The sequence below is a fragment of the Primulina eburnea genome, chromosome 3 (genome assembly GCF_022965805.1).
Source record: "Primulina eburnea isolate SZY01 chromosome 3, ASM2296580v1, whole genome shotgun sequence".
Classification (NCBI taxonomy): domain Eukaryota; kingdom Viridiplantae; phylum Streptophyta; class Magnoliopsida; order Lamiales; family Gesneriaceae; genus Primulina; species Primulina eburnea.
In genome coordinates, this window is record NC_133103.1 from 11517032 (window position 1) to 11544238 (window position 27207).

At 37.8% G+C, this 27207-nt stretch overlaps 5 protein-coding genes and 1 pseudogene across 5 annotated transcripts; 3 read left to right on the forward strand and 3 right to left on the reverse strand.

The window, feature by feature from the left end:
• Positions 1 to 647: 647 nt before the first annotated feature.
• LOC140826381 (cold shock protein 1-like) lies at positions 648 to 1611 on the reverse strand. Its single transcript, XM_073188647.1, has one exon. It carries the CDS (start codon positions 1501 to 1503, stop codon positions 838 to 840), a length of 666 nt encoding a protein of 221 aa, XP_073044748.1. The 5' UTR covers positions 1504 to 1611; the 3' UTR covers positions 648 to 837.
• Positions 1612 to 2575: 964 nt separating this feature from the next.
• On the reverse strand, positions 2576 to 5051 carry LOC140826383 (uncharacterized). The gene has a single exon (XM_073188649.1). The coding sequence runs from the start codon at positions 4690 to 4692 to the stop codon at positions 2776 to 2778; it is 1917 nt and encodes a 638-aa protein (XP_073044750.1). The 5' UTR covers positions 4693 to 5051; the 3' UTR covers positions 2576 to 2775.
• Positions 5052 to 7496: 2445 nt separating this feature from the next.
• On the forward strand, positions 7497 to 8002 carry LOC140828235 (protein SMALL AUXIN UP-REGULATED RNA 9-like). The gene has a single exon (XM_073191221.1). The coding sequence runs from the start codon at positions 7600 to 7602 to the stop codon at positions 7891 to 7893; it is 294 nt and encodes a 97-aa protein (XP_073047322.1). The 5' UTR covers positions 7497 to 7599; the 3' UTR covers positions 7894 to 8002.
• Positions 8003 to 15249: 7247 nt separating this feature from the next.
• On the forward strand, positions 15250 to 17579 carry LOC140826384 (peptide methionine sulfoxide reductase A5). The gene is made up of 4 exons (XM_073188650.1): positions 15250 to 15597; positions 16533 to 16645; positions 16736 to 16880; positions 17163 to 17579. The coding sequence occupies exons 1-4, from the start codon at positions 15310 to 15312 to the stop codon at positions 17358 to 17360; spliced, it is 744 nt and encodes a 247-aa protein (XP_073044751.1). The 5' UTR covers positions 15250 to 15309; the 3' UTR covers positions 17361 to 17579.
• An 850-nt stretch (positions 17580 to 18429) lies between these two features.
• LOC140826385 (peptidyl-prolyl cis-trans isomerase Pin1) lies at positions 18430 to 20848 on the forward strand. Its single transcript, XM_073188651.1, has 2 exons — positions 18430 to 18810; positions 20482 to 20848. Exons 1-2 carry the CDS (start codon positions 18465 to 18467, stop codon positions 20604 to 20606), a joined length of 471 nt encoding a protein of 156 aa, XP_073044752.1. The 5' UTR covers positions 18430 to 18464; the 3' UTR covers positions 20607 to 20848.
• Positions 20849 to 21438: 590 nt separating this feature from the next.
• LOC140826386 (zinc finger CCCH domain-containing protein 45-like) lies at positions 21439 to 25942 on the reverse strand (annotated as a pseudogene).
• Between the last annotated feature and the right edge of the window lie 1265 nt (positions 25943 to 27207).

Here is a 27207-nt window from a genome sequence, read left to right on the forward strand (position 1 = left end):
AGGTCGGTGACATGTACATGTATGAGACATCGGTAACCACTATATATTGGAAAATTTTCAAGTTTTCTTTCCTAAAATATCGAAGGAATTCAAATGGGGATATGTCACAGAATACCCGAGGGAATGGATCTTTTTTTAAGATCGTGACAATGTAGATTTGAGGTGACGGGAACAAATCAAGTGGGTATGGAGTATATCAATTGAATTATGTCATATAAAAAAATCACAGAGCTTAAAAGTTGATGAAAAATGGTATCAGTCGTCAACCCTATTCCTAAATAATCTTACAGCGCCAACTTCATAGAAATAATTACACACTGATACTATCATATACAAGTCCATAAAAAGTAAACATGATCGATAATAACATAGTAAAGATTCATATCCAAGTAAAGCATCGCCTCAAATAGCAATTTTCAGTCAGTCAAACTGAGAACAAACTATCTGCAGGCAGCTTAAAATCAACATCAAGATAATTGGTTCAATCAGTTTATCAGACCACAACCACCAAGTAAAAATAATCCCTCGAGGGCATCAATAAAACAGAGTCTAAAACCATGAGAACGTAGATTATAGGGTACTCCAACCATATACACGCGCAGAATGGTAAGATGACAAGAGAAAGAAGTAAATACAATGACAACCAAGAAAGAAAAATATTTCCAATTGTATACCAACCAATTCAAAGAAATTCCCTTCGTCAATCAGTTGATAGCATGCCAACCAAAATTAACCAAACATCACTCTATAAGGCTATAAGTATAACCCAGGATGTTAAATATTTGAAAGAAAATAACAAAACAGGAGCCAAAAAGAAGAAAGAAAAGTCACAACAGATCATCTGCGAGGTGGTTGCGTGCATTCCCTAGCAAAATGTCCAGACTCCCCGCAGTTGAAGCACTTCCCTCCGCAGACCCCGCTGCCTCGGCCTCCAAACCTCCCAAAACCACCACCTCCACGATTGCTTCCACCACCCTTACAGTCCCTCGCCATATGCCCCGGCTCACCACAGGCAAAACAAGCTCCACTATTTCCACCTCCGCGACGGCTAGCACTTGGACACTCCCTCGCCAGATGGCCATTCCCCCCGCAGTTATAACAACTGCTATCATTCCCGCCACCGATTCGGCCGATGCAATCCCGAGCCATATGCCCAAACTCACCGCAATTATAACATTCACCTCCGCCGCCTCCACCATTCCTCCGATCACTAAACCCGTATCCACCGCCATCTCCGTCACAATTATAACCGTCACTTCCCCGCCGTAGAGGGCCACCTCCGGGTGCGGTGACGTCAACGGCCTTAGTCTTGTCGCCCTCCAGAATGATTGTGAACTCGACGATTTGGCCCTCGCGAAGAATACGAAACCCGTCAGATTTCACGGCGGTTTGATGGACGAAAAGATCTTCGACACCCTCGTCGGGTTGAATGAAGCCATACCCTTTCTGATCGTTAAAGTTCGTCACCACCCCTTTCGATCTAGTAACCTTCTCCTCTTCCATGATTGGTGAAGATCACAAAAACTCCAGCAAATACAGGAATTTGGAATTTCACGGGGAGATGAAACAAGTCAATTGATCAGTGAAGATTTGCAAATGGACGTACGTATTACAACTGGGCCTGTTCAATCCAGACCCAATATACACATTGTTTATTTTTCTATTACATTTTTTAATTCATATATCAAAATTATATTATATTATCTTGTCATTTTTTATAATTATATTTTAATCTTTATTTAAATATAAATAAAATAAATTATAAAAATATTATACAAATACACAACGCGTGAGTCGGTGTACTAGTTATTATTATTCATTGTTATCATATATGAAATAATTGAAGCAGTGCAATAGTCGCCAGATTTAGTTAGATTCTAGATTTTAACCTTTTTCTACATACTTGGTTGGTTTATATAGGTTGTATAATACTATAAATAAAGCACACACGTTGTCTTGTGAAAGCTACAAGACATAATTGGAAGAAAAAATAAAGAACATGAGGAGCTGCACTTGGCTGGCCTTCCGTCGTGGTTGTTTTATGTTTTAAGGAGTGAGTCTCATGTGAGACCGTCTCACGGGTCATAATATGTGAGACGGGTCAACCCTACCCATATTCACAATAAAAAGTAATACTCTTAGCATAAAAAGTAATACTTTTTCATAGGTGACCCAAAAAAGAGATCCGTCTCACAAATATGACCCGTGAGACCGTCTCACACAAGTTTTTGCCGTTTTTAAGATGTGCTAAATAAATTATTTTTAATTAATAGAGAAAAGTGAAACAAAATATTACAATTTTAAGATTAAACTTATAAAAAGAAGTGGAAGAAATTAATTATTAATTTTTTACCCTTCTTATACCGTTTTTTAAATATTAATTAATAAAATTTAGGAGCATTATAGAATATGCACTTAAAACATCAAAGTAGTTTTTATGAAACCCTGATCCATTATAATATAGTGATAGAAACAATAGATGTCTGGAACCATAAATGGGAAAATAAAAAATCAAATTCAAGTTTTAACCTCTTATTCGGCAATGAACAGATAATAAATTTTATACAAGGAGAAATTGCAGTGGTCAACTTCTTTTCTTATATTATATTATTTAGAGAGTTTCGTTTTACAAAATGAAATTTTTGACCGATGCTATAGATATCATAAGGAGGGATAAATTTGATGTTTCCAAAAAATTTCGATTTTTTTTTTCCAACAATCCATTTCCCTATTTTCAGTCCCCCTCTAGCTAGGAAATTTGGTAATAAATTTTTTTTAACGGTATCCCCTAGATGCTCTGGATTGATACAGCTCCAACTTTCTGATGGCCTCAGCTAACAATTTCGCAACTTCATCATCCTGCACCAAATAAGCTTGTTTCGACGCCCATTCCAGCACCGTGAGCACTTGTGCTCCTGAAAGTTCTTCACTTTCTGGTACATGCATCGCGATGTAACAAAGCAGAACCAATGCACATGTCTGCAAGTTCTGCTCTCCAAAATACACAAGCTGGACTAGATGCTTAGCCCCATCAGCACCGATGATAGCCTTAGAATGGTCAAGATGGAGATAGTTATCTGAACATGCAAATTTGGTAAGAGCGGCACACGTCTCCCTAGAAACCTCGATTTCACGCTCATCGAGTAACTTCACCAAAGGGCTTATCATTCTCGTCTCGGTCGCCCTGAAGGTTCGAGCTAAATTCCCTACTGCCTTAATACATGGAACAAGAAGTTCCGAATCGCCTTTTTCAAGTACACTAAATAGTTGGTCGATGACAGCTTTGCAAGCCGGTGAATTGGGCTTGAACGCCGATCTTCTCAAGTCAGCATCTTCCTCTGCTACTGCTGCAATCTCCATTAATGCCATAGCTGAACTGTAACGAACTTCTTTGGGCCCTTTCTCCAAGAGAACCGCGAAGCACAGTAACGCTCTTGACTCTGTGATGCTTCGACAGACTGGGGAGTTCCCTTTTGCTAGTTTCCAAAGAGCTCTTGCTGCCATTTCTTTAACATAAGCTTTGGTGGCAGGATCCTCCATTTCCCTAACTTTATTACTCGAAGCATATACCGAAAGACTCTGCAGATCATGCACCGATTTAGCCTTCTCGCCATTAGCAAGATTGTTTCTTTGCCTTGCAAGGTTTATCATGATAGTGTTACTAACCACATCATGCATCTGATTAGTAGGATGCTTCTTGTCTAAAGGATGGGAAATCAAACTCTTTTCACCGTCCAAATTATTCTCATTATCAGCAGCATTATTACCACTCGCAAGAACAACAGCTGCGTGCATGGATGTTGCCTTGCTAACAATGGCGTACTTGCTGTGTTCTTGCACCGTTTCAAAGGCCAGATGGCTGACCAGCAATCGAATAATGTTGTGTTGTGCGAAGAGATCTTGACATTTGGGGTAATGGGAGGCGAGTTCCGACAAGGCCCAGGCAACAACTGCCTGAACTTTCATGGGACCTTCTTTGAGGACTTTTGCAAACACTTGGCAGACACCGGCGTGGATCATATGTTCGACACTTTGCGGATCTTTACCAAGGAGCCCAATGGCAGTTGCAGCATGCTCCTGTCCTTCTAATTTCCCTTCTCTGAGTAATTTTAACAAGGGACCAATTCCTCCTTCTTCAATTATCAACTTCCCGTAGCGATCATTGTCCCGGGCCAAAGAAACCAGCGAAGCAGCGGCGTCGGAGCGGTCGTCGGCGGAACCCGTGTACAAAATGGCGATCTGCTCCCATATAAGGCAGAGGATAGGCTCGTTCGCCGCTATGGGTGGTAGACCGAGATACTCGTCGCCTCGATCACTAGCAGGGGCCGAAACACGGAGGAGCCAAGACATGTCTCCTACGGAATTTTCCAGTAGGGAAGACATCTTCCGGAAGGCGGCGGCGGGAATGATGGTGAACATGCGCTTCACGAGACCGTTACCACGGCATTTGAGGACGAGGGAAAGTGCCCTGTCGAGGACCCGTTCCATGTCATCGATGATGCGGCGCGTGGGACGCTCGTAGAGGTCGTTGCTGGCACGAGCCGCCTGACGGAGGAGCCCAGTGAGTTTCTCCGTCTTAGACTTGAGTTCCGAGCATTCTTGCTTGAAAGACGCGGCCTCATCCACCGCTTTGATAACTTGATCCGACAGTTGGATGGGTCTCGCAAGAATCTGCTTCACGAACTCACCCATCAATCCAACACCAAATCCAAATCAAAGAACAGCACACCCAGAACTTGATCCAGTTTTTTAAACAAGAAAATGTTGTACAGAGATGAAATTGTCCAACACCAAATCCAAATCAAAGAACAGCACACCCAGAACTTGATCCACTTTTTTAAACAAGAAAATGTTGTACAGAGATGAAATTGTTGATTATCAAAAGGTAATTTCAAGAAAATATTTCAACGTAATAATTTCCGGCGCAACAAATTAGCGGTGATTGATTCGGAGGTTGACTTGAAAGTTCATTTTGACAGTTTTCGGTTTCTATGTATGGAAAAATGCAAGTAAAAAAGTGCGTTATTGGAGATTAGAGATGGAGAAAGTGGATGCTGATTGGAGCTTAGACAAATATGAAAATTACGGATTAAATATATATTTAATTTTGTGTAATCTTATTTTGTACAGCTATGCTAAATATTTAGTGAGCAACTACTTTGAACGGTACTGTCTGTTTCTCATTTTGGCCCCATTGACAAAAATACACACTTATCTTTTTCCCCCTCCTTTCCGACCGAGAATCAACCTTTTTGCAACAAATTTCGGCACCATTGCAGGATTTTAAAAACTTTGTCCAATTAAGTACATCTTCGGTCAATGTTATATTTGTTTATCTCGATGATCTATTGAACAAATGTTACTCAAAGTGGTGTAGATTTGACCTTGAACATATTGTTTTTTTTTGTATCGACTTACTCGAAAAGTATTTGAATTCGTAATAGAAACTCAAATATTTTCGAATTCAAGTTCAAATTATATTGTTTGATAGTTTTCTAGCCACTTGTAAATCTTGATATTTTATTAATATAATATAAATATATAATAAATTAATAGATTTTGAGTTTTTCGAGTATTTATTTTCGAGCAATGGTTCGAATAGTTTACAGAAAATTTATGATTTCGAATCGATCTCATGTTCGAATATATCTATTTCGATAAAATTTTCATCATATTAAGTGGTTCGTTTAAAACCCTAAGGTATTGTCCCATATCCTGGTTGGAAAGCTATTTGTATACTTCAATATTTTATCCATTTACTCAGCCATCAAGCTTTGTAATAAATACTCGGTCGAATATTTTTGAATTCAAGCCAAAATCAGAGAATCTTAACAACCAATTATATGTAAATAGAAGGAGTGGGTCTTATGTGAGACCATTTCACGGATCTTAATATGTGAGACGGGTTAACCCTACCCATATTCACAATAAAAAGTAATACTTTATCATGGATGACCTAAATAAGAGATCCGTCTCATAAATAAGACCCGTGAGACCGTCTCACACAAATTTTTGACAAATAGAAGATCAGAACGCACAAAACGCATCAAAACACCAAATAATTTAGCGAGTGCTAAGCTTGTTTTTCAAATCTACATGTGATTTAGATTAAAGAAACATGATTGATTATTCTCTAGTAAAAAAAAAATGAATTATTTTAGAATACTTTGTTTCGAAACAAGCCACTCGACCAATTGAAATCTGTTTCCCTATAATTCTTTTTGTCCTCTTTTTTGACAATATTGATACGGATAGGTCATGGCCATCATTATCGTACATAAATATTCCAGAATGTTTAAGTTTTGTACTTTTCTGGACATTCTCCTAATCAATGGAAATATCTTATTAGCCCTGTGAGTAAATGAAAGGGGAGATGTTTCTGAGTGTAATGTACGTTCTTTAAAGTAGTTCTGTCTCCATACATGGGCAATTAAGAGTAACATGCAGATACATGATGAGTTCTGAATATGGTGTCGTTTTCGTTTATTAATATGCTCATTTCTACATATGAACCCAGCTTCATATATAATAAGACAATGAGAATATTCCGAGCAAGATCAGTTTCACCATCCATACGAAAACCTTGATATATCGGTGCGGGTGCTATCTATGACTGATGATGATGGTGTAACTCGATTGCATGGTTGAATCAATTATTAGGCAAAATGAATAAGTAACAAGGCAACTCTGAACTCCATAGAACATCGGAAACAAGTGTTAGTAGGGCTGTGAAACTCTGTTTAGTTAATTTTTGCACTACCTCTTCATGTTGGTTTGGCAAATGGCACTTTCACCGTCTAGTCTTCTAGCTTAGTAAATTTATCATGCTATTGTTATCTTTCTTATCACAGATCATTGGGTCGAATTGTAATATGAAATTATTGAAAAAAAGAAGAGCAGCAATAATGCATCAAACTCTTACAAAATGATACTTAAAGGAATTTATTTCAAAATTAAATCGTCTGACAGAATAATTCATGTCGATGATAAAAAAAAAATTTAAAAATAAATCAATAATAGTCTTGTATGCTTACCCCCAACACTAATAGTAAATTGATAAATCATGCCCATCAAAGGGTGTCCAATTTTAGCAGATAAAATAAGTGAGCGCTTGTTCAATCGTCATGACTTCGATTCCTTCTGCCAATATTTTTTCGGGCAAGTCTTTCGCACCCGATTTGCTCAGTGCGGTTTATTTAACTAGCATGATTTACACGTTGTTGTGTTAACATGAAGGTTTATGACGTGCGCACCGAAAAGTGATGGTTGGAGGTTCTATCATCATAAATAAAAGTCAATAAATCATTAATTGGTTGTACGTGTGCCAAGGAGGTAGAAGAGCTGGTCCTGTTGTCCTAATGTCTTGAGGAGAAGTAACAATAATGTAGGACACATATCAAGAGAGAAATGAACCTGTAACATCTGAACTCCTACACTACACATGTATTTGTTCTCCCACCACTTTCTCTCACGCGCACACGAATAAATATAAATATACATACAAAGTACTTGTCCCCCCACATTCACAAATATATCCTTAATCTCAACAGATTAAGCCATTTTTCTTCTTATTATTCTTTGGTGCTGAGTAACCAAGTGATGGGACTTCGGAAAACAAACAAGTCCTGCCCTCAAAATCCAGCACAACTCAAGCAAATTGTCAAAAACTGTTCCAATTTTGGCAAGAGATGTGACGTTCCTAAAGGTCATTTCGTGGTCTACGTGGGCGAAAACAGGGCACGGTACATAGTTCCCATCACGTTTTTGGGGTGCCCCGAGTTTCAAAATCTGCTTCTCCGGGCGGAAGAAGAGTTCGGATTCGAACACCGTGCTGGACTTACCATCCCTTGTGATGAACAAGAGTTTTGCTCTTTGATTTCCATGATAAGATGAGTGACGTTTTGAATTGGAAGTGCTGTAATTTATTGAAACTATATGTATGCTCGAGTGTCACCTTAATTGCATTATCTTTTACTATTGATTTTTCAATTGTATAACAAACCGGTATTTTCTTGTATCTATCCTGAACCAATTTGAATTTTGAAGGATTTATGTATCGCAAACCAAATATTTGTAAAATTCGTTACGTTTAGCTTATGATCATGATGGTAAAGCAACGGACAAGAAATATTTGTACTTATTTCAAGAAAATAATCGTATCTCATCTTTTGACGATCATCATTTTTCATATATAGTGTTGCGTACAAAACTCCACATTGGCGAATTTCAGATATGGTAACAGTGGGCCGAGACAAGACGACGGGTCGATACACAAAAAATTTAATTTTTGTGTTTGATCCAGACTCCCCGACCCATTGCTTATAAATCAGTCGAACATATTAATACAAGGCAAACTGATATAAAATATATAGAAAAAACATTAAAACACTATAGAGCAGAGTCATGGATTATATCAAATAATATATGTTTATTTGTGTTAAACAAAATGTATATGCACAAACAGAAAGGAACACGAGAATAATGTACTATTATTGCGAACAAAAGAAGTAGCACAATGCTTAAAGGAACGTGCGAAACAAGCGAAGCAGTATGATAAACAAAACAGCAGGACAGTGCAAAAATTAAATCAAACCGAGGCCTGTATGAAAATACAGTGTCTTTAAAACAGATTCGTCCCCTCCGGTGTGTGCTGCGAGGATGAACGCGGACGTCTGTTTCCCAGGATACAACGGAAAACCAGTAGTACAGTAGCACAAGGCACCACCACGGCGAACTGAAAAAGTACCTGAACTTTATCACGAGAATAGAACAACAACAGGGAGCAGCAACTGGTGAAGCAGCAGCAGCCGAGACAGTTGGAAGTAAAGCTACGAAAATCAGAAAGCAGGGGAGTGTATTGGATAATCTGAATGACTTGAGGCTGCACCTATATATAGGCACTCATACGGACAGTTACGGCTGGCCATTCGAAAGGCCAAAGATCAGCAGCTGGAGCACCAAAGGTCGTTTCAGTTTCGAGTCAGCTGAAGCACCAAAGGTCGTTTCAGTTTCGAGTTAGCTGAAACACCAAAGGTCTTTAATTTTCGAAAAAAATAGCAAAAGCCAGGTGAACCTCGGTGGGAAATTTTGCCTTGATCGGTCCGACATTCGACGCGCCCAAGTCGCGCACGTACGCTTGCACACAAGTCAAGCCTTTTTTCCACTGCAAATCGGGCCCATGATTTGCACCTCCCCTGCGCCGGCGGGCGCGAGAGAGAGCCTCTTGACCAATCTTACTTATACCTCTATAAAGTGTAAATCAATATAAGTTCACCAATGCCATCTACTTTTTTCTATGTGGGACAATTCCCACTTACCATCCACTAAATTGTCCAATTTCTCATTCAAATGGACCAAGCCCAATACCCATAAGTCCAACAATCCCCCACATGAATGGAAATTGAAAGATATTCAAAGGTTTTCGTGATAAAGTTCAACAGTTGAATCTTGCATAGGATAGGTAGGTATTACCCTTTGAACATTCCCTTGTGAAAGCATAATAATTCACTGGTTGACAGTAGACATGATGTCTTTGAACTGTACAGCCGTTTGTGTGAGTTAAGATATACTCCACACAAGATTCTTCCTAATACTATTCAGTTCTCATGATTGTGTTCGTTTTGGCCATGAACACACTCCTGGTTCTGTAAGAGGGTCTAGAATTGAGCCCTGCAATTCCTTCGAAGCGGCCCCACTTCTCTCTCACATAGGTGATTCTATATAGCTTCTCATCAGAATCATTAAAAGCCGTAAGCTTATCCTCAACATTCACTGTTTCATGATAGGAATGGATTAGGGATAACCCCCACAGTGATTCTCCAAATTAGTGCGATTAGGTTCTCCCATTGAACCTAGTTCTTGGGATCTCCAGTCAGCGTAGGTTGGGTTTTCCTTCACACCAATTTATTCTATAGGCTTGAGCTCCATTCCCCTTGACATTTTCGCAACTAACTCTCTGTTTAACCCTTTGGTTAGCGGATCTGCTATATTATCCTTTGACTTTACATAGACAACAGAGATAACTCCAGTTGAGAGTAGTTGTCTAATGGTATTATGTCTACGATGTATATGCCTAGACTTACCATTATACATATTATTTTGTGCCCTACCAATCGCAGATTGGCTATCACAATGTATGCATATAGCCGGCACTGGTTTTTCCCATCCTGGAACATCTTCTAAAAAGTGACGCAGCCATTCAGCCTCTTCACCACACTTGTCAAGAGCTATAAACTCAGATTCCATTGTGGATCTGGCTATTACAGTTTGTTTAGAAGATTTCCACGCAATTGCTGCACCTCCTAAAGTGAATACGAATCCACTTGTAGATTTTGAATCTTTCATATCAGATATCCAATTAGCATCACTGTATCCTTCAATAACAGCAGGATATCTTGTATAGTGCAGCCCATGATCACAAGTGTACCTTAAGTATCTTAGCAATCTGATAATTACTTTCCAATGTTCAACTCCTGGATTACTCGTGAATCTACTCAATTTGCTTACTGCATAGGCTATGTCTGGTCTTGTACAACTCATTAGGTACATCAGACTTCCAATGACTCGAGAGTACTCTAATTGAGACATACTCTCACCTCGATTCTTTGATAGATGCTGACTGGTATCTATCGGAGTTCTAGCCAATGTAGAGTCATCGTTATTGAATTTCTCAAGTATTTTGTCAACATAATGTGACTGACTTAGGACTAGCCCTTCTGATGTTCTATGGATTTTAATTCCAAGGATTACATCGACTAAGCCCAAATCTTTCATGTCAAATCTTGAATTCAATAACTTCTTGGTGGATTTGATCATCTTATCATTACTACCAATGATAAGTATGTCATCTACGTAAAGACATAAGATGACATATCCAAATTCAGTGTTCTTTATGTATACACATTTGTCACATTCACTGAATTTAAATCAACTTTCTATCATGGCTTTATCAAATTTTCGTGACATTGCTTTGGTGCTTGTTTTAAGCCATACAGAGACTTCACCAATTTACATACTTTATTTTCTTGCCCATTCGCAGAAAATCCCTCAGGTTGTTCCATGTAAATTTCCTCTTCTAAATCTCCATTTAGAAAAGCAGTCTTTACGTCCATTTGGTGTACTTCAAGATTCCGCAATGCGCAATCGCAAGTATCACACGAATAGAGGTTATTCTCGATACAGGAGAATATGTGTCAAAGTAATCAAGCCCTTCACGTTGATGGTAACCTTTAATTACCAATCTGGCTTTATACTTATCTATTGTTCCATCTGATTTCATTTTCCTTTTGAAAACCCATTTACAGCCTAGTGGTTTACTTCCCGGAAGAAGATAAAATTGATTCCATTTCAGAATTGATAGCCTCTTTCCATAGAGGTCCCTCAGATGAACTAATTGTTTCCTTGAAGCTTTGAGGTTCACTTTCCATCATGAAAGTGATGAAATCCGGACCAAAGGATTTCTCAGTCCTAGCTCTCTTGCTACGTCTATGTTCAATGTCTTGATCAAGCTCTTGTTCTTCATCAACTGTTTCATGCAATCTTTTGGATGAACTTGGTTCTTCCTTAGATTTACATGGAAACATGTGTTCAAAGAACGAAGCATTTCTTGATTCCATTATCGTATTCTTGTGAATATCAAGTATTTGAGATTCATGTACAAGAAAACGATACGCACTACTGTTTTGAGCATATCCAATGAAAATGCAATCCACAGTTTTTGGTCCTATCTTTACTTTCTTTGGAGTGGGTACTGCTACCTTGGCAAGACACCCCCACACTCGCAAGTATTGTTAGGAAGGACTTCTACCTTTCCATAACTCATATGGACTTTTATCTTGCTTCTTTCGGGGCACCTTATTTAAAAGGTAATTTGCTGTTAGAACAGCTTCCCCCCACAAGTTCTGTGGTAAACCAGAACTTAATAGCAACGCATTCATCATTTCTTTCAAAGTGCGATTCTTTCTCTCTGCAATGCCATTTTGCTGAGGAGAATAAGGTGCAGTTCTTTCGTGTTTGATACCATGTTGAGCACAAAACTCAGCAAACGGTGATTCATATTCACCTCCACGATCACTTCTTAGCACCTTAATTTTCTTGCTAAGTTGATTTTCAACTTACTCTTATATTGGATAAATTTGTCAATAGATTCATCCTTACTTTTGAGGAGATACACATAACAAAATTTTGTGCTATCGTCAACAAAAGTAATGAAGTATTTATTTCCACCACGAGTTTGTACACTTTTTAAATCACATACATCACTGTGAATTATATCAAGTGGTTCACTATTTCTTTCAATAGTTCGAAAAGATGATCTCGTTAGTTTTGCCTCAACACAAGTTTCACATTTGTGTTGTTTATCAATTTGGAATGCATGAATGCTTTTCATGTTTATTAATCTACGAATTGTATCGTAATTAACGTGTCCAAGTCTACCATGACATAAACAAGAAGACTCAAGCAAGTAAGCAAAAGTATTAACTTTATTGATCACGGGCTTAATAGCCATTACATTTAGTTTGAACAAACCATTACAAACATAACCTTTGCCAACAAACATTCCACTCTTAGACAAAACAACCTTATCTGACTCGAAGACAATGCGGAAACTATGCTTGTTAAGAAGCGATCCGGACACCAAGTTCTTAAGGATGTCAGGAACATACAGCACATTGTTCAACGTCAGTTCTTTTCCCGATGTCATCTTTAGGACAACTTTTCCTTGACCCTTGATTTCAGAAGTGGCAGAATTTCCCATGAACAGTTTTTCCCCATTTTCAGATTCCTCAAGAGTTGCAAACATCTCCTTATCCGAGCAAACATGGCGAGTGGCACCCGTGTCGATCCACCACTCCCTTGGATTCGAACCCACCAGATTAACCTCTGATATTACAGCACAAAGATTCATATTCGAAACCTCTTGAGATATGTTCTCTACCACATTTGCCACTCGGTTTCTCTTCGGCTTTTTACAATCAGATGCCTTGTGACCCATGCCATCACAATTATAGCATTTTCCCGAGAACTTCTTCTTTGACACGCCTCCTTTGGGTCCCATGTTCAACCTTTTGCTGGAGGAAGAAAATGTTCTCTTTTCCGAGCTTTGGCCATGCTCGACAACATTTGCCTTAGCGGCAACAGGAGAAAATAATCGTCTTTCCGAACTCTTGTTGTCTTTCTCGATGCGAAGTCGAACAATGAGCTCTTCAACATTCATCTCCTTTCGTTTGTGCTTCAAGTAATTCTTGAAATCCTTCCAAGATGGTGGTAGCTTCTCAACAATAGCAGCCACTTGGAATGATTCGCTCAAAGTCATCCCCTCACCGTGAATCTCGTGAAGAATCACTTGGAGTTCTTGAACTTGGCTGATAACCGGCTTTGAATCCACCATTTTAAAGTCCAGAAAGCGACCAACAAGAAACTTCTTGGCCCCGGCATCCTCGATTTTGTACTTTCTGTCGAGGGATTCCCACAGCTCTTTAGCCGTTTTTCTTTTCGCAAAACACGTTGTAGAGCGAATCTGCCAATCCGTTTAGTACATAGTTTCGGCACAAGAAATCAGAATGATTCCATGCCTCAACCGCACTAACGGATTCAACATCTCCCTCACCCTCGTTGAGTTTGGGAGCATCCTCCGTGAGGAATTTAGCCAGGTTCAGCATCGTCAAGTAAAACAACATCTTCTGCTGCCACCTTTTGAAGTCCACACCAGTAAACTTCTCGGGTTTTTCGCCGTGACTTGCTGGAACAGCAACCACAGCAGCACGTGGGGTACCGTGAGGGACAACTCGAGGAGGGACAACATGAACAGTTTCCCTTTGCACACTGGATTCAGTAGCCATATCTGAAACAGCACGTAATGAGTAATCTGTTTTAAGATTGTTAAACAAAATGTATATGCACAAACAGAAAGGAACACGATAACAATGTACTATTATTGCGAACAAAAGAAGTAGCACAATGCTTAAAGGAACGTGCGGAACAAGCGAAGCAGTATGATAAACAAAACAGCAGGACAGTGCAAAAATTAAATCAAACCGAGGCCTGTATTAAAATACAGTGTCCTTAAAATAGATTCGTCCCCTCCGGTGTGTGCTGCGAGGATGAACGCGGACGTCTGTTTCCCAGGATACAACGGAAAACCAGTAGTACCGTAGCACAAGGCACCACCACGGCGAACTGAAAAAGTACCTGAACTTTATCACGAGAATAGAACAACAACAGGGAGCAGCAACTGGTGAAGCAGCAGCAGCCGAGACAGTTGGAAGTAAAGCTACGAAAATCAGAAAGCAGGGGAGTGTATTGGATAATCTGAATGACTTGAGGCTGCACCTATATATAGGCACTCATATGGACAGTTACAGCTGGCCATTCGAAAGGCCAAAGATCAGCGAATTTTTTCGGGTTTGAGCTCGGGTTCGAGGATTTTTTAAAATCTCCGATGTAATTCGAGACGGGTATTAAATTACTATTTCTATCCCCGAAATCCCGGAACCTGCCTCGAAAATAATATCAATAATAAAATAATAGTATTATTAATATTAATAATATAATAATAATATTATTTTTTAAAATATTAAGAGGCTTATTATTATTATTATTGATATTGATATTAATATTAATATTATCTCTAATGATAATAGATAATAATAATTTTTTGTTTGAGAAAATCTCCGAATTCGTTATCGTTTTGTCGTATTAATATTTTGAAACGGGGATGAGGACGGGGATGTGGAGTTGATCCCAGAAATTTCGGATTTGAGGATTCCCCGAACCCGAAAAAGCAGGGATCAGGGCGGGGATGTGGTGAGGATGGAATTCGGGGATGGGGATGATAATGGCAAACCCGCCCCCACCCCCGCCCCGGCCCATTGTCATCTCTATTCGTGAGATCGTCTCACCAGAGAGCTACTCCTCATAAATTTATATTTTTTAGACGAGTTGAATCGATCCATATTTACAACACAAAAAAATATTTTTAACGTAATATTATTCATAAACTGGATCGAATTGAAAATTCGTATCTCAAAGTTAATCTGTAATATTAATTTGTGTTTTTTTGAAACAATATTAATTTGTTTAAAACATACCATAGTTGAAATATCTCAAAAATTTTTGTGAGATTGAAATATTATTTTTTATATCAAAAATATTATTTTCAAAATAATAATTATAATCGAATCATTTTGTTCACACATAAAATTTCGTGACGTTGGGGTATATCTCCGAAAATATTAATATTTGAGGGATTAGTTGAAATTTTGTTCGGCTCCTTTCTTCAGTTTCGTTCACTGCTCGATTTCTCATTCGATGATTGGGGCAAGAATGAATCTTGTGTCGGTTCACCTTTTGGCCATAATCCTATTGTCGATAAGCTCAGTTCTGAGCATCAGGTTTCCGGATCGGGTACCTGCAAACCCGACTGAAGGATCGGATCTGCCACTTAGGACAGCGGTTTTCGCACTCGGAAGCTTCTGGAGGTCCGAAGCGTCGTTCGGATGCTTGCATGGCGTCGTGCACACCGCCGCTGGTTACTGCGGCGGATCCAAATCCAACCCGGAATACCGGAGCTTGGGAGATCACGCCGAGTGTGTGCAGGTTAATTTTCCTCGATCCGTTGTCGATTCAAATATTGCCTGCGAGCTTTGTTGTCAGCTGGAATCGTTCGAATGAAGTAGTATATTTGCTCGTTGATTAGAATGTATATATGTCTTACTAGTTTAGTTTGTGGAAATTGATGAGATAGAAAACCGAGAGCTAGAAGAAGAGTTGCCATTGATTTTTTGAATTATCTGTTAGTAAAAATATGCTAGACTTATCATTGGATCATGCTAAAATGATTTGGTTTGGTGCTAAGAGGCATTATCAGAAAATATGAGGAGGTGCATTTAGAATTTTGAATGACTGTGAGATGGCTTGGCTCTCACTGAAAGGGACATAAGAGAAATTATTGATTTCAGGGGATTTTTCAGTGGGTGGGATTTTGAATGTTATCAAGAATACAACCAACATGGGATTTTCATTGGCAAGCGAAGCACTCAAACTGAAAATGCTTGCTGTGCATGTTAGTTTCTTTAAAATATGGATTTTTTAGTTTCTTTAAAATATTGATTTTTCCTTGATGCGTCCCTGGTTTGAGATTTCCACTCTCTCCGGATGCTCAAGATTCAAGACGCGGCTTTTATCCTCGTCAAAATTTACTTGTGCGGAATGTTTGATGTTTGCCCATTTTTCTTGAATTGCCTTGATGCCTTTGGTAGCGGTCAACTGGCAAATATTTTACAGCCTGTGGGTATGTATTGAATTATTTAAATCTTTAATTGGTGCTGAAGCTGCATTCTTTGTTGAGAGAGTACGCCAATGTGAATCTGTGATCTCAATGAGGTGCGGGGCTTCTCGTGGACATTTAACGAACGTCCTCATGTTTCATATTTGTTGTGATTCTGAAGCACTCTGTATTTAGGTTTTCATGCTACAACTTTGTAACTAAGCTTAGTTATTGTAATAGTTACTCTTCCATCCGTACTGTGCAGATAGAATACGATCAAAGAGTTATAACTTTCAGACAATTACTAGAGGTCTTCTGGGCGAGTCATGATTCTAGGCAAGTATTTGGTCAAGGTCCTGATGTTGGAAATCAATACAGGTATTAGTTTACTTTCCTTTAGCCTTTGTCGTGTATAATTCTCAACTCGAGGCCTGAGCTCTTACATTCCCAAGCATCTTACCTGAGCAGGTCTATAATCTTTGCAAATGGAACTGAAGAATCCAGGCTTGCTGCTTTCAGCAAAGAAAAGGAGCAAACAAGGTCAAAAAATAGTGTTGTTACCACCCAAATTCAACAACTAGGAACATTTTATCGTGCAGAAGCTGAACATCAGGTTTTTTATTGTTTATTTTCTGTTTAATCTTTAAGTTTGAAGAATTCTCGATGATAACCTCAATGGTCATTTATATTCTCGTAACCATGAAAAGAAATACTGCTGGGCTTAGTATGGTAAAAGGGATTGTGTACAAATCTGAAATTCATGCTGCTGCGATCGTGCATTTACTTGCTATATTCTCTGTTATTCAAGTTGTAGTGCTTGTTTGGTTCTTCCCTAGCATTCAGCGCTCTATTAGATCAGGGGCTAACGACTAGCTCTTAACATTCCTATCTGCAGAAATTTGAGCTCAAATTAAATCCATTTCTTCTTCAATTGATTGGGAACTTACCGGAAGAAGAGCTTGAGATGTCTGTCCTGGCGACGAAGCTTAATGGATATGCAGCTGAACTTTGTCCACCCAGGATACAAAAACAGATAGATTCAAAGATCAGCGAAATTGTGCGAAGAGGGTGGCCCATTCTTAGGGAAATTTAGTTACAAAGTCTGTGTTCTTTTTGACACAAGATACTGTTGGGAGATCATTCGCGGACTTATTCGTTTCTTGAGGAGCTGACATAGCTGGGAATGATTTATTTTCTCGAGCTTTGTGGTTGAAAACAACACATATTTGTACTGGACTACAGGTACTCGTACTGGCAACTGGAATATCTTCTTTTCTACTGGACCATTGATAATTCATTTGTAATTTGTGAACTTGGATTGGTTACTGGCCTAACCACCGAAGTCTCAATTCGTAAATATACAGTTACGTCTATTGCTTGTTAAATTTCGCAGTTTTAACGGACTTTTTAACATTAAGGGGAAAACAGAGTCATAAATATCCTTTGATGAATTATTTATTAACGGACTCTTCTTTTTGTAGAATATTTTGATATTCGAGGTATGAAGAAAAAAAATGTCCTTGATGAATTTTCATTTGCCTCGTAGTCAAGACCTAAATGGATATTTTTTGAAAGAGTCGCATACTAAAATGAAGAGCCCTTTAAAAAAAAATTGGTAAAAAATGAAGGCCCAAACCAAAAAATTACAGAAATGTTACGAGAAAATAAGTTATATATTTGGATTTTTTATTTTTTGAAATAGAGTTGCTGTACTCAGATGTTGAATAATATATTTTGGTTTAATATAATATAAATAATAAAAAAAAAATTTTCATGAGAAAAAGTTGAACGGAAAGCAAATAGTTATGCTGAAGACAAAAAACAAAAGGAATTGCATCCACACTTTCTATAAAAAAAATAATCAAAAACATCATATGGAAAATTAATAATATTTTAAACTTTGTGTTTTTAAAAATCAGGCATAAAATCTCATACCAGAAACGTAGATGAGTCTGGGTTTTTATAACATAAAAGTTAAATATGTTTATTTTTTAATAAAAAGTGTATTAGCATATTAATATATTTTTAGAGAATTTTATGTTTAGTTTTTTAACGGGAGATGCACCAGAAAAAAAGATGTAAAAAATGTATTTGTATTTTTCTTTTAAAAAAAAATTTATTTGTATTTGGAAATTGGATATGGTTGGAACAAAAATCTCGCACATAAAAAGGGTCAGCACACAAACGGACTGAACAAATGAATGAAACGGACACAACAGATTCTGATCCTCGGAAGAGGAAGAAACCAGGCGACCAAACCGACCATCGCCACCACAAGCACGGCGCAAATAGCAGTAAGAAGACCAAACTGCCCTCATCGGAGAAAGTGAAGGCATCGCACATACTCATAAAGCACCAGGGTTCCCGCCGCAAGGCCTCCTGGAAGGACCCCGATGGCACTCTCATCTCCGCCACCACCCGAGACGATGCCGTTTCGCAGCTACAGGACCTCCGTCGAGACATCCTCTCCGGTGATGCTTCCTTCCGGGACCTCGCTTCGCGTCACTCTCACTGCAGCTCCGCCAAGCGCGGAGGAGATCTCGGTCCGTCCCCATCATCCAAATCTGCTGTTTTTTACAACTTTAATTTATACCGATTTCATGATTTTGATTAATTTAGTTATACTTCTCAAGAAGGAACTTCAGCTGTAGAAATATCTCGAGACTGCTGTTTGATTTTTTTTTTTAGAGATCGTACTTGATATGAAACTCTTTAGACCCAAATCGTGGTTTTGTAATTTTAGAGCTTAAATTTCATTCAATCAAAGTGATAATGAACATGAAAGTGATGGCCTTTCGTGAAAGTAATAGAAATAATCGCTGGAAATTGAGAATGATATGATATAAGTGTGAATGGTTGGGGTAGGATATAATGCCTCTGCAGGTACGGCATTCAAAAGTGTTTCTGTTTGAATCCTGCACATCATAACTAGTTGATGTACATGTTTCCATTCCGATCAAACTTTCCACTTTCCTGCAGAGTCAGTTTGAAACAATTTCTTTTATGTTCATTTCAATTCTCACTACATTTCAAACTCTTGCCGGAAAAAGATAATAGAAATCTTACCGAGTTAGACAAGTGGATCTAAATGTGTGTTTGTCTGTTGTTCAAGGATCATTAGAAGTCAAAAATGATTGTTTCAGATCATATTGGCCTGCCCACAACGATGGTCTCTGATCCAATAAGCTGAGGGAATACCACAATTGTTTACCCTCTTTGGAATGCTTAGAAATTCTTTGAGAACTATTTCTACATTGTCTTGTGACTTTTGTTCTGAAGGATGGATTTGGGAATGGTGGATTTCAAAACATTGATAGAAATCAACTCAAGTTGCTTTAATAATTTCCAGATTCTGGATTTCAAAATTTTAAGTTATAAAGTAATCTAGGGCTCAAATTAAATCCTATAATCCAAAATGCTAGCTTAGAGTACAAGGAGCATGCTAGTTCATGCAAACGCACAAACATTGACAAGTAAGCACAATGAGAAATAATCTGAAGCCTCGGCTAACTAACAAAAAATATTTAGCAGTGATTTTGGTGGTTATAGTTCTGGATGGGCATTGAGAGTTTGGTGGTCTAAATTATTGTTCAACTGTAGATTGGTGGGAGGGTGGGAGAATTCGGATAAGAATAATTTAAACTATACTGCATGTTTGAAGCTGAAGCATTGCAAACAGCACCATCTACTGTAGAGACATGCTGTGGGCTATTATTTAACGTGTGAGTTCAGCTCACTGCGTTCTCCTCCGTCGATGTTTTAAAACTTAGTACTGTTTTTGGCCATGATCAAACCAAAGTTTCATTAATTGATGAAAACCGTGAATTCTTAGGAGACCCTAGAGCTTTATTTGGATTGTGGAATATGAACTTCATGAATTTAAAATTTATCGTCCAAATTCAACATATATGCTTGGCTATATGGAAAGAACATTGAGAATTTGAAATATATTACTTAAATTCAATACATTTATGAGCCAACTTTTGGACCATCTGGAATTCCTAGAAGAAGTCATTTATTAAAACCCTTGACCTTCATTCCAAATCCGTCGTCAAATCAAAAGCAGTCTAAATGATTTGAAATTGATTGGTGAGATTTTTTTCGATAAGTTTTTTTTCTGAATCTTACATGGACTAAACCTGTGACTTAATCAGGTTGAAGAAGCGTGAATGGTGTTTTTTAACTGATTTCTTGAAATATGTTATCAATCGCAGGACCTTTTGGAAGGGGTCAAATGCAGAAGCCTTTTGAAGAAGCAACATTTGCTCTAAAAATTGGTGAGATAAGTGACATTATAGACACTGACAGTGGAGTTCATATCATAAAGAGAACGGGTTGATTCGCGACCCTACCCCCTTCTGATCATCGGATCTCCTTATTCGAAATCACCAGTGATCCATCGTTAATATGATTGCATATAGCCGTATATTCGGAGTTACAATTATTTGCTTAATCGCTAAACATGTGTCATTATTTTTCTCATTTGTAAAATGAATGCAGCTGATAAGGATCATATAAGTTGGTGTTTTCAAAAGTCTCAGAAGAATTGTACCATGCAGTTTATTTATGAAGATTGTTCTACTGCTTTGTTGGATCTGTATGTATTGTATGCTTTGTTAGATTTAGATTTAGTGCATGCTTCTTATAACGCAAAACACTTCTTTAATATTTATTTAGTAAATTTTTTACCTAAGATCAGTGGAGTTGCAAAATATAAGTTTAACTTTATGATTCATTCTGGAACTCTTGTTTCAACTATTTGTCTAAATAGTTTAGAATTACATCCTTGTATCTCATCTAAATGATTGACGGCGTTGTTTTACGGATGTAGACACTCTTGATTTTGTTTTATTTTTAGAGGAAAATTCAATATCATTTAAATGGAAAGGATAACAGAGAGTACATTTTCTGACAGAAGAAGAGGGATAGCATCCTGAAAATCTATATTCTTCCTACTTTGATGAGTTAATATATGTGCAACTTGGTTTGCTGTCCTTGAGACATGACAAAATGTGTGAACGTTTGTAATAACCAATAGTCGTACGACTCGTCCTGCCGATATTTTTGTGCGTGTACAATCTAAATTTATTTGACAGGTGTTTTGGTAATTTAGGGAAAAAAACAAAAGAAAAGAAGAGATTTGGAAGTGTAACTTTTGAAAAAAAATATGGAACAAGAAGATGAAAACATACGGAAGAATCGTTTAAAAAGTTAACCTAATTAGAAAGTTTTTTTTTATTTATATAACCTTATTTGATTTTAGGGGATGGATCATCCTTCTCATTGAAACATCAGAATATTTTTTTGACTTGGGAGTTGGGTGTGGGGGGATTGTGAGTTGTGGGCATAGAACCCATGACGTCTCCCGTATTTAGGACAAGTGATGCCACTTGACCTAGAGGTCGGTGACGAAACATCAGAATATTGGATCCATGATGTTTTGAGTCAAATTGCATTATCGTGGATCATTAAACCAACCATGCAAGCCGAGGGACAAAATAGTCATTGTGAGGATTGAAAGTGAAACAAGAGACAATGCATGTATGTCAGATTCATATTTATGAATATATATGTCAATTTTTATTCAAAATAAAAAAAAAAAACATGACAATTTACTGATTAATTTTAAATAAGCATCTCTCTTTTTTCGCCCCATTTTCTGTTTTTAAATGAAAGGATTGCAGATAAAATATTCCACATATTTCCGAAATCCATTCTCTAAATTGTTATAGATATTAATAATTGTATTTACTGAGATTTACTCTCGACACTAGAATTTTGGCTAGTTGGATAAAGGTTGAAAAACTGAGCGTCCAATCCGCCGCAGAAGCACTAGATATCATCTTCCTATGCCAATATGGATTCATCCAAATACCCAAGTTCAAACGAAGTACCACCAAAAGAAAATTTGCTACCACCATAGAGTTATGAAGAAACGTTGGAGGGTAAACTGTTTTAGCTTCAGAAGAAGCCTTTTTTAAAATCTCTGTTTCTGACTTAAGTTCATCTTGTTAGCGACCGGACCATCCTCGACTCCATTAGCCATCCACCGTCTAGACATTGCGTGCGTATATTGGCAACTGGAACCTTTACGACACCCATTAGGACTATTGAAGAATATGCAAGGCTTCTGAAAAGTAGGATTTATTTGTAATGGATTTCTGTGTTGTGCCAATTCTAGTTCATGCAAATGATTAGATGGTTGCCCATATTTTGGGAAATTGTCCTCGTTTCTGACATGGTTTTCTCCATGCTGTTTAATTAGTGATTTGCAGTAGTTGATATCCTGCAATGGAGAGGGTAATCTATTCATACATGGAAAAGGGCAAGCATGAAATGTACCGCTTGAAGTGAAATTCGACTGCAAGGGAGAAGGCATGGAAGGGTTTAATCCCAGGCAGGGATTTAACCCAGCATGATCAAGGGCTCGATATCCATCAGTCGTACAGTGCTCATATGGTCTCCAGGTGGAAGAAAATGGAGGTGGAGAAGATACCGGCTTTATCCCAGCGAAAAAAGGGGGTAGATGTTGTTTAACCATTGGGTTATTTGCTGCTTCCAAATTCCGTTTCGAGAATGAAGGATAAAGAGGCGGAGCAGCATTAGCTACTCCGTATTGGTTAATCAATCTCGGATATTGATTCGGAGCAGCATTAGATACTCCGTATTGGTTAATCAGTCTCGCATGTTGATTCTCATTATAACTCAGGATTGGAGCAGTTAGAGGTCTGGGTTCGTTTGTACCTGTAGCACTGCGGGTTCTCGAATGAACAATCGCAGGCTCTCTGGCTTCATTCGTCCAGTCCTGAATCAGGAGAGAATGAGAATCGGATCTTAGTGGTGCGGGACTCCAATTCTTCACGATATTGGAGAGCATATATGCGCACATTTTGCCGGAGTCACACCAGGGTCACTGGCTGATTCTTTCATGGGAATAGGCTGATTCATTGCCATTGGCACGAAGATGTTGACACCTGGATCAGGTGTTGAGTTTGATGAGAGGGGATACCTAGCAGATTTCGGTCCAGATGGACATCTGGATTCAGTATCGCCTCCAATCCTGGTTTCATTTATCAGTATCTTCATCATTTCTGGGTCAGTAAGATATTTGATCAACAGTTCAGTGTCAAGCTCGTGTTTACTTTCCATTAATGCAGAAACAATAACGGCAGCACCGGCAGCAACTGCCAGATCATTACCTTCTAAACCATGCAATACGTTAAGAAGAGGCTTTTTACCAGTTGGCGGGTTCGGAGAAACAGAAGAGTCGCACCGAGAAAGGGTGAGGCTTTCAGAAGTTGAATGACAATTGAAAGTCTTCACAGGTGCTGATGTATTGAATGGCATTTCTATTGCTCCTGCTTCTTCAATAGGAACTATTGGGATTAGCGGAATTTGACTGTCGTCGTCGTCATCATGCTTACCTTCCATGCCCGGAGAGACCAAAGGGCTAGATGTAGATTCAGACAAATGGCAGAAACTTGTAAAATTGGGAAAAAAAACTAAAAAAGTATAAGAATATATATTCAGATATATATTGAAATATTTTACCTGGGAGGTATGGCCGAGAGATGAGGATAAACTGCTTCAGTCACTGATGTCTCCCTACACTTTTGAGCGTCTATCTCAAAACTTTCTTCACCACAGGCCACGTGCCATCCAGGATCCAAAACTAGCTGCTCACAGGACAGAATTACAAGTAGGATGTGATAGAATTGAATTCAGAAACAGGAAAGACCAGAATAGCATTTCCAACTCCACCTGTCATACCTTGGGAGGGCATTTCCATTTAATCTGAAAATTGCCTGAAAGCATCTTTTCTGAAGGATTTGCTTTAAATGCAACATACCAGGCAAGATGATTCTTTGAGCGTAAAGCATTAGAACTTGTCTTCTTTGATTTTACACCAAATTTTAAACGAAAATCTTCCTGCACACACTTCACCCGGTTAATGATAGAAATGGCTCTTTTTTAGCAGTTAAATAGAACACGTGAAAGTCAAGAAAGATCATGAAATCTGAAATGCTTAAATAGACCACAAACTGTGTTAAATTTCTCAAAACCCATTTGATGGATATGCTATCTTCAACTAAACAAGATCCCAACAGTAATATGATCCAGCAGCAAAAGGACATCCATTATCTGCCATTAATAAGCATATATTAAGAATCTAGCCTTGTAGAAAGGCTATATCCTTTGCCAGATTAATGATTTGGACCATTTACCTATGATTTTTTCTCATGGGAACCCATACTAGAACTTAGACTAATCTCCCAAGGGCAATCAAGTTTACTAGAATGTGTACACAATTACTCGAGCATTCTCCCCAAGTTCTAATCCCAGAAAATATATCTAATCAGTCAACCATATCAAGAGAGAGTGCAAAATTCTTAGGATGTACTGCACATGTTAGTTGTAAACTCGACAATCATGCAAAGTAAAACAACCCAGAATGTCTTTACAAAAATGGGAGCGAATTCGCAATTGTAGTCGCAATCCCCCATCTGGAATTGTTCATTGCCAGACTATATGATTAACCTTGGGGAGTTGGCTTTTACCTACCATTGTATGATACGATCACATTTAGCACAAAGACATTCAGTCAAAACTGGTAACATATTCACATGTATGAATCACGAGCAAAACATCTAATTAGGGAGCTTACCAACCTCCGTTCAGCATATAAGATACGAAAAAAACAACTACTCAACGACATTTCCTCAAAATTGGAGAAGTTCACACAAAGCCAGAGTGATCCAACACTCATGTTTATTATGTCAACTTATTTTACGACATATTTATCTCCAATCCTAGGTAGAAATTCCTAGTTGACACTGGACACATCCGCAAAAAAAAAAAAAAAAAAATCGTTATGAATCATAAATCTTATGCTTACTTCATCTTTACTTAGCTTTTAACACGTGTTTCTCGCTTTCTGGTTTCACATCCCTCTCGGTCTTCTATAAATACTCCACCAGACAGGTCCATGAAATTAATACAATACATTTTTCCCAAATCGTGCACGCGCGTCTTTTTTAGTATCACATCTTTCGATTGCGTCATCTTACAGTTACCTTCGTATGATCTTTACATTCAAAGCACCATTTATCGTTTTCCCACCCCTGCTACCTTATATTAAACAACTAGAACTCAGAGGACATCACCTCTTTTTTTTAAGTGACACCATCTTTCCTAAGTATGCATTGAATAATGAAGGACAAAAAACACAAAATTCTCTGGTCTTCTTTTCGTATAACTTAAACTACTCAATCAAGTAACCATCATATTTTTTTATTTTTAAAGAATCAACGCACTTATCACTCAACTACAAAAACAGTACAGATCAAATTTACACCAAAACATGCCACATACAATAAGAAAAAGAATCCATCTGAACAAAATCAGACAGCATAACTCAAAGTAAAACTGCATTCGCATGCTAGGGAAAAAAAACGCAGCCAGCCGACCATACCTTGCGGAGATTGGCCGCCGCCGAAGCACGTGAAACATCACCCTTCATTGATCAATACAAAGAACCATTCATCAAACTCTAAACAAAATCAGGAAAAAAATCAACAAATACATATTCGGAAAACCCTATGAATGAAATAGAAACGATGCCACGTTTCGAAAGAATGTGTGTGCGTTTTCAGTTGGTTCTCACTACTCTGCAACAGCTCAGCATTTCCATACTCTCTTCATTAAACGACGTGGTCTTATCGATTTGAGTGTGGGCCATCCCAATTCTTACGTGGCGTCCAACAGACAATATCTTTCAAAAAAGTAAATGTGATACGCTGGACATGAAAAATTTTCAAACATAAAGTCTTCAATTTCTTTTTGATACGTCTCAAATATACATAGTATAGTTTCCAAACTTAATATCATTTTTTTTACCGATTAATTCTTTATCATATTAAAACCTTCGTTACGTTAAGTAAAGTTGAAACGGAAATTTCTTTCTAAGATTTACTTTCTTAATAATTTTTAAAATTTGTGTGAAAATATGTATAAGCTTACATATGAGATGGAGAGAGTACTACATATTTGAAAATGTTAATTTCATTTCTCCTACATTTCAAGTATTTGGAATTCACATCCATTGACGTATTATAATTTCACGGTTGATAAGAATAATAAATGTAAAATACATAAAATACAGAGGAAATGAAATTTAAAACACATGTGAAATAAAGTAAATTCTATACTGCTATCTACGTTAGGATTAAGCGTACTATGGAAGAAGCCATGAAAAATAAATGGTCTCACATTTAGAGATAAGGATTTTTTTGGGTTCGATGATTTTTTAAAATTCTCGAAATATTTCAGAACGAATATGAGATTACTATCTCATCCCGAAAGTAATATCATTAATATAATAATAATATTATTAGCATTAATAATATTATTATAATTTTTTTAAAAAATATTAATATTAATATTATCACTAATGATAATACATTTTGGTTTGAGAAAATCCTTAAATCTGCCCTCGTCTTGCGACATTTATATTTTTGAAACACAGATGAGGGCGAAGATGAAAAGTTAATTCTCACGATTTTGGGTTCGAGGGAGATCGAAACGGGTATGGAGTGAGAGTGGGAATACGAGGACGGAAATGGAGATAGCAAACTCGCCCCCACCTCTATCCGCCCCATTACCATCCATATTTAGAGAACTATCGTTGAGAGAATATCAAAAAAAGCTAACATGTTCGCATGTGCGAAAGAAAAAGAGAGAAGTTTCAAAAGATTAAAGAATTATATTTTTTGGGTAGATAACACACACACACACACACATATATATATATATATAGTGAGTAGAGAAGACTCGAACTTTGAGTCAATACGAAGAAAATAAGGTTAGACCATTGAGCCAAACCGTCGGTCTCGGGTAGATAATATTCGTAGATCAAAAGAGCTTAATACAAAGTACAATGA

What these genes read in the sequence shown, in the direction of transcription:
- LOC140826381 (XM_073188647.1), bottom strand. Translation starts at nt 1,503, where the DNA reads ATGGAAGAGGAGAAGGTTACTAGATCGAAAGGGGTGGTGACGAACTTT.
- LOC140826383 (XM_073188649.1), bottom strand. Translation starts at nt 4,692, where the DNA reads ATGGGTGAGTTCGTGAAGCAGATTCTTGCGAGACCCATCCAACTGTCG.
- LOC140828235 (XM_073191221.1), top strand. Translation starts at nt 7,600, where the DNA reads ATGGGACTTCGGAAAACAAACAAGTCCTGCCCTCAAAATCCAGCACAA.
- LOC140826384 (XM_073188650.1), top strand. Translation starts at nt 15,310, where the DNA reads ATGATTGGGGCAAGAATGAATCTTGTGTCGGTTCACCTTTTGGCCATA. An exon ending in ATCACGCCGAGTGTGTGCAG is followed by an intron (nt 15,598 to 16,532) that starts GTTAATTTTCCT and finishes CGTACTGTGCAG; the next exon opens with ATAGAATACGATCAAAGAGT. An exon ending in GTGCAGAAGCTGAACATCAG is followed by an intron (nt 16,881 to 17,162) that starts GTTTTTTATTGT and finishes TCCTATCTGCAG; the next exon opens with AAATTTGAGCTCAAATTAAA.
- LOC140826385 (XM_073188651.1), top strand. Translation starts at nt 18,465, where the DNA reads ATGAATGAAACGGACACAACAGATTCTGATCCTCGGAAGAGGAAGAAA. An exon ending in CAAGCGCGGAGGAGATCTCG is followed by an intron (nt 18,811 to 20,481) that starts GTCCGTCCCCAT and finishes TATCAATCGCAG; the next exon opens with GACCTTTTGGAAGGGGTCAA.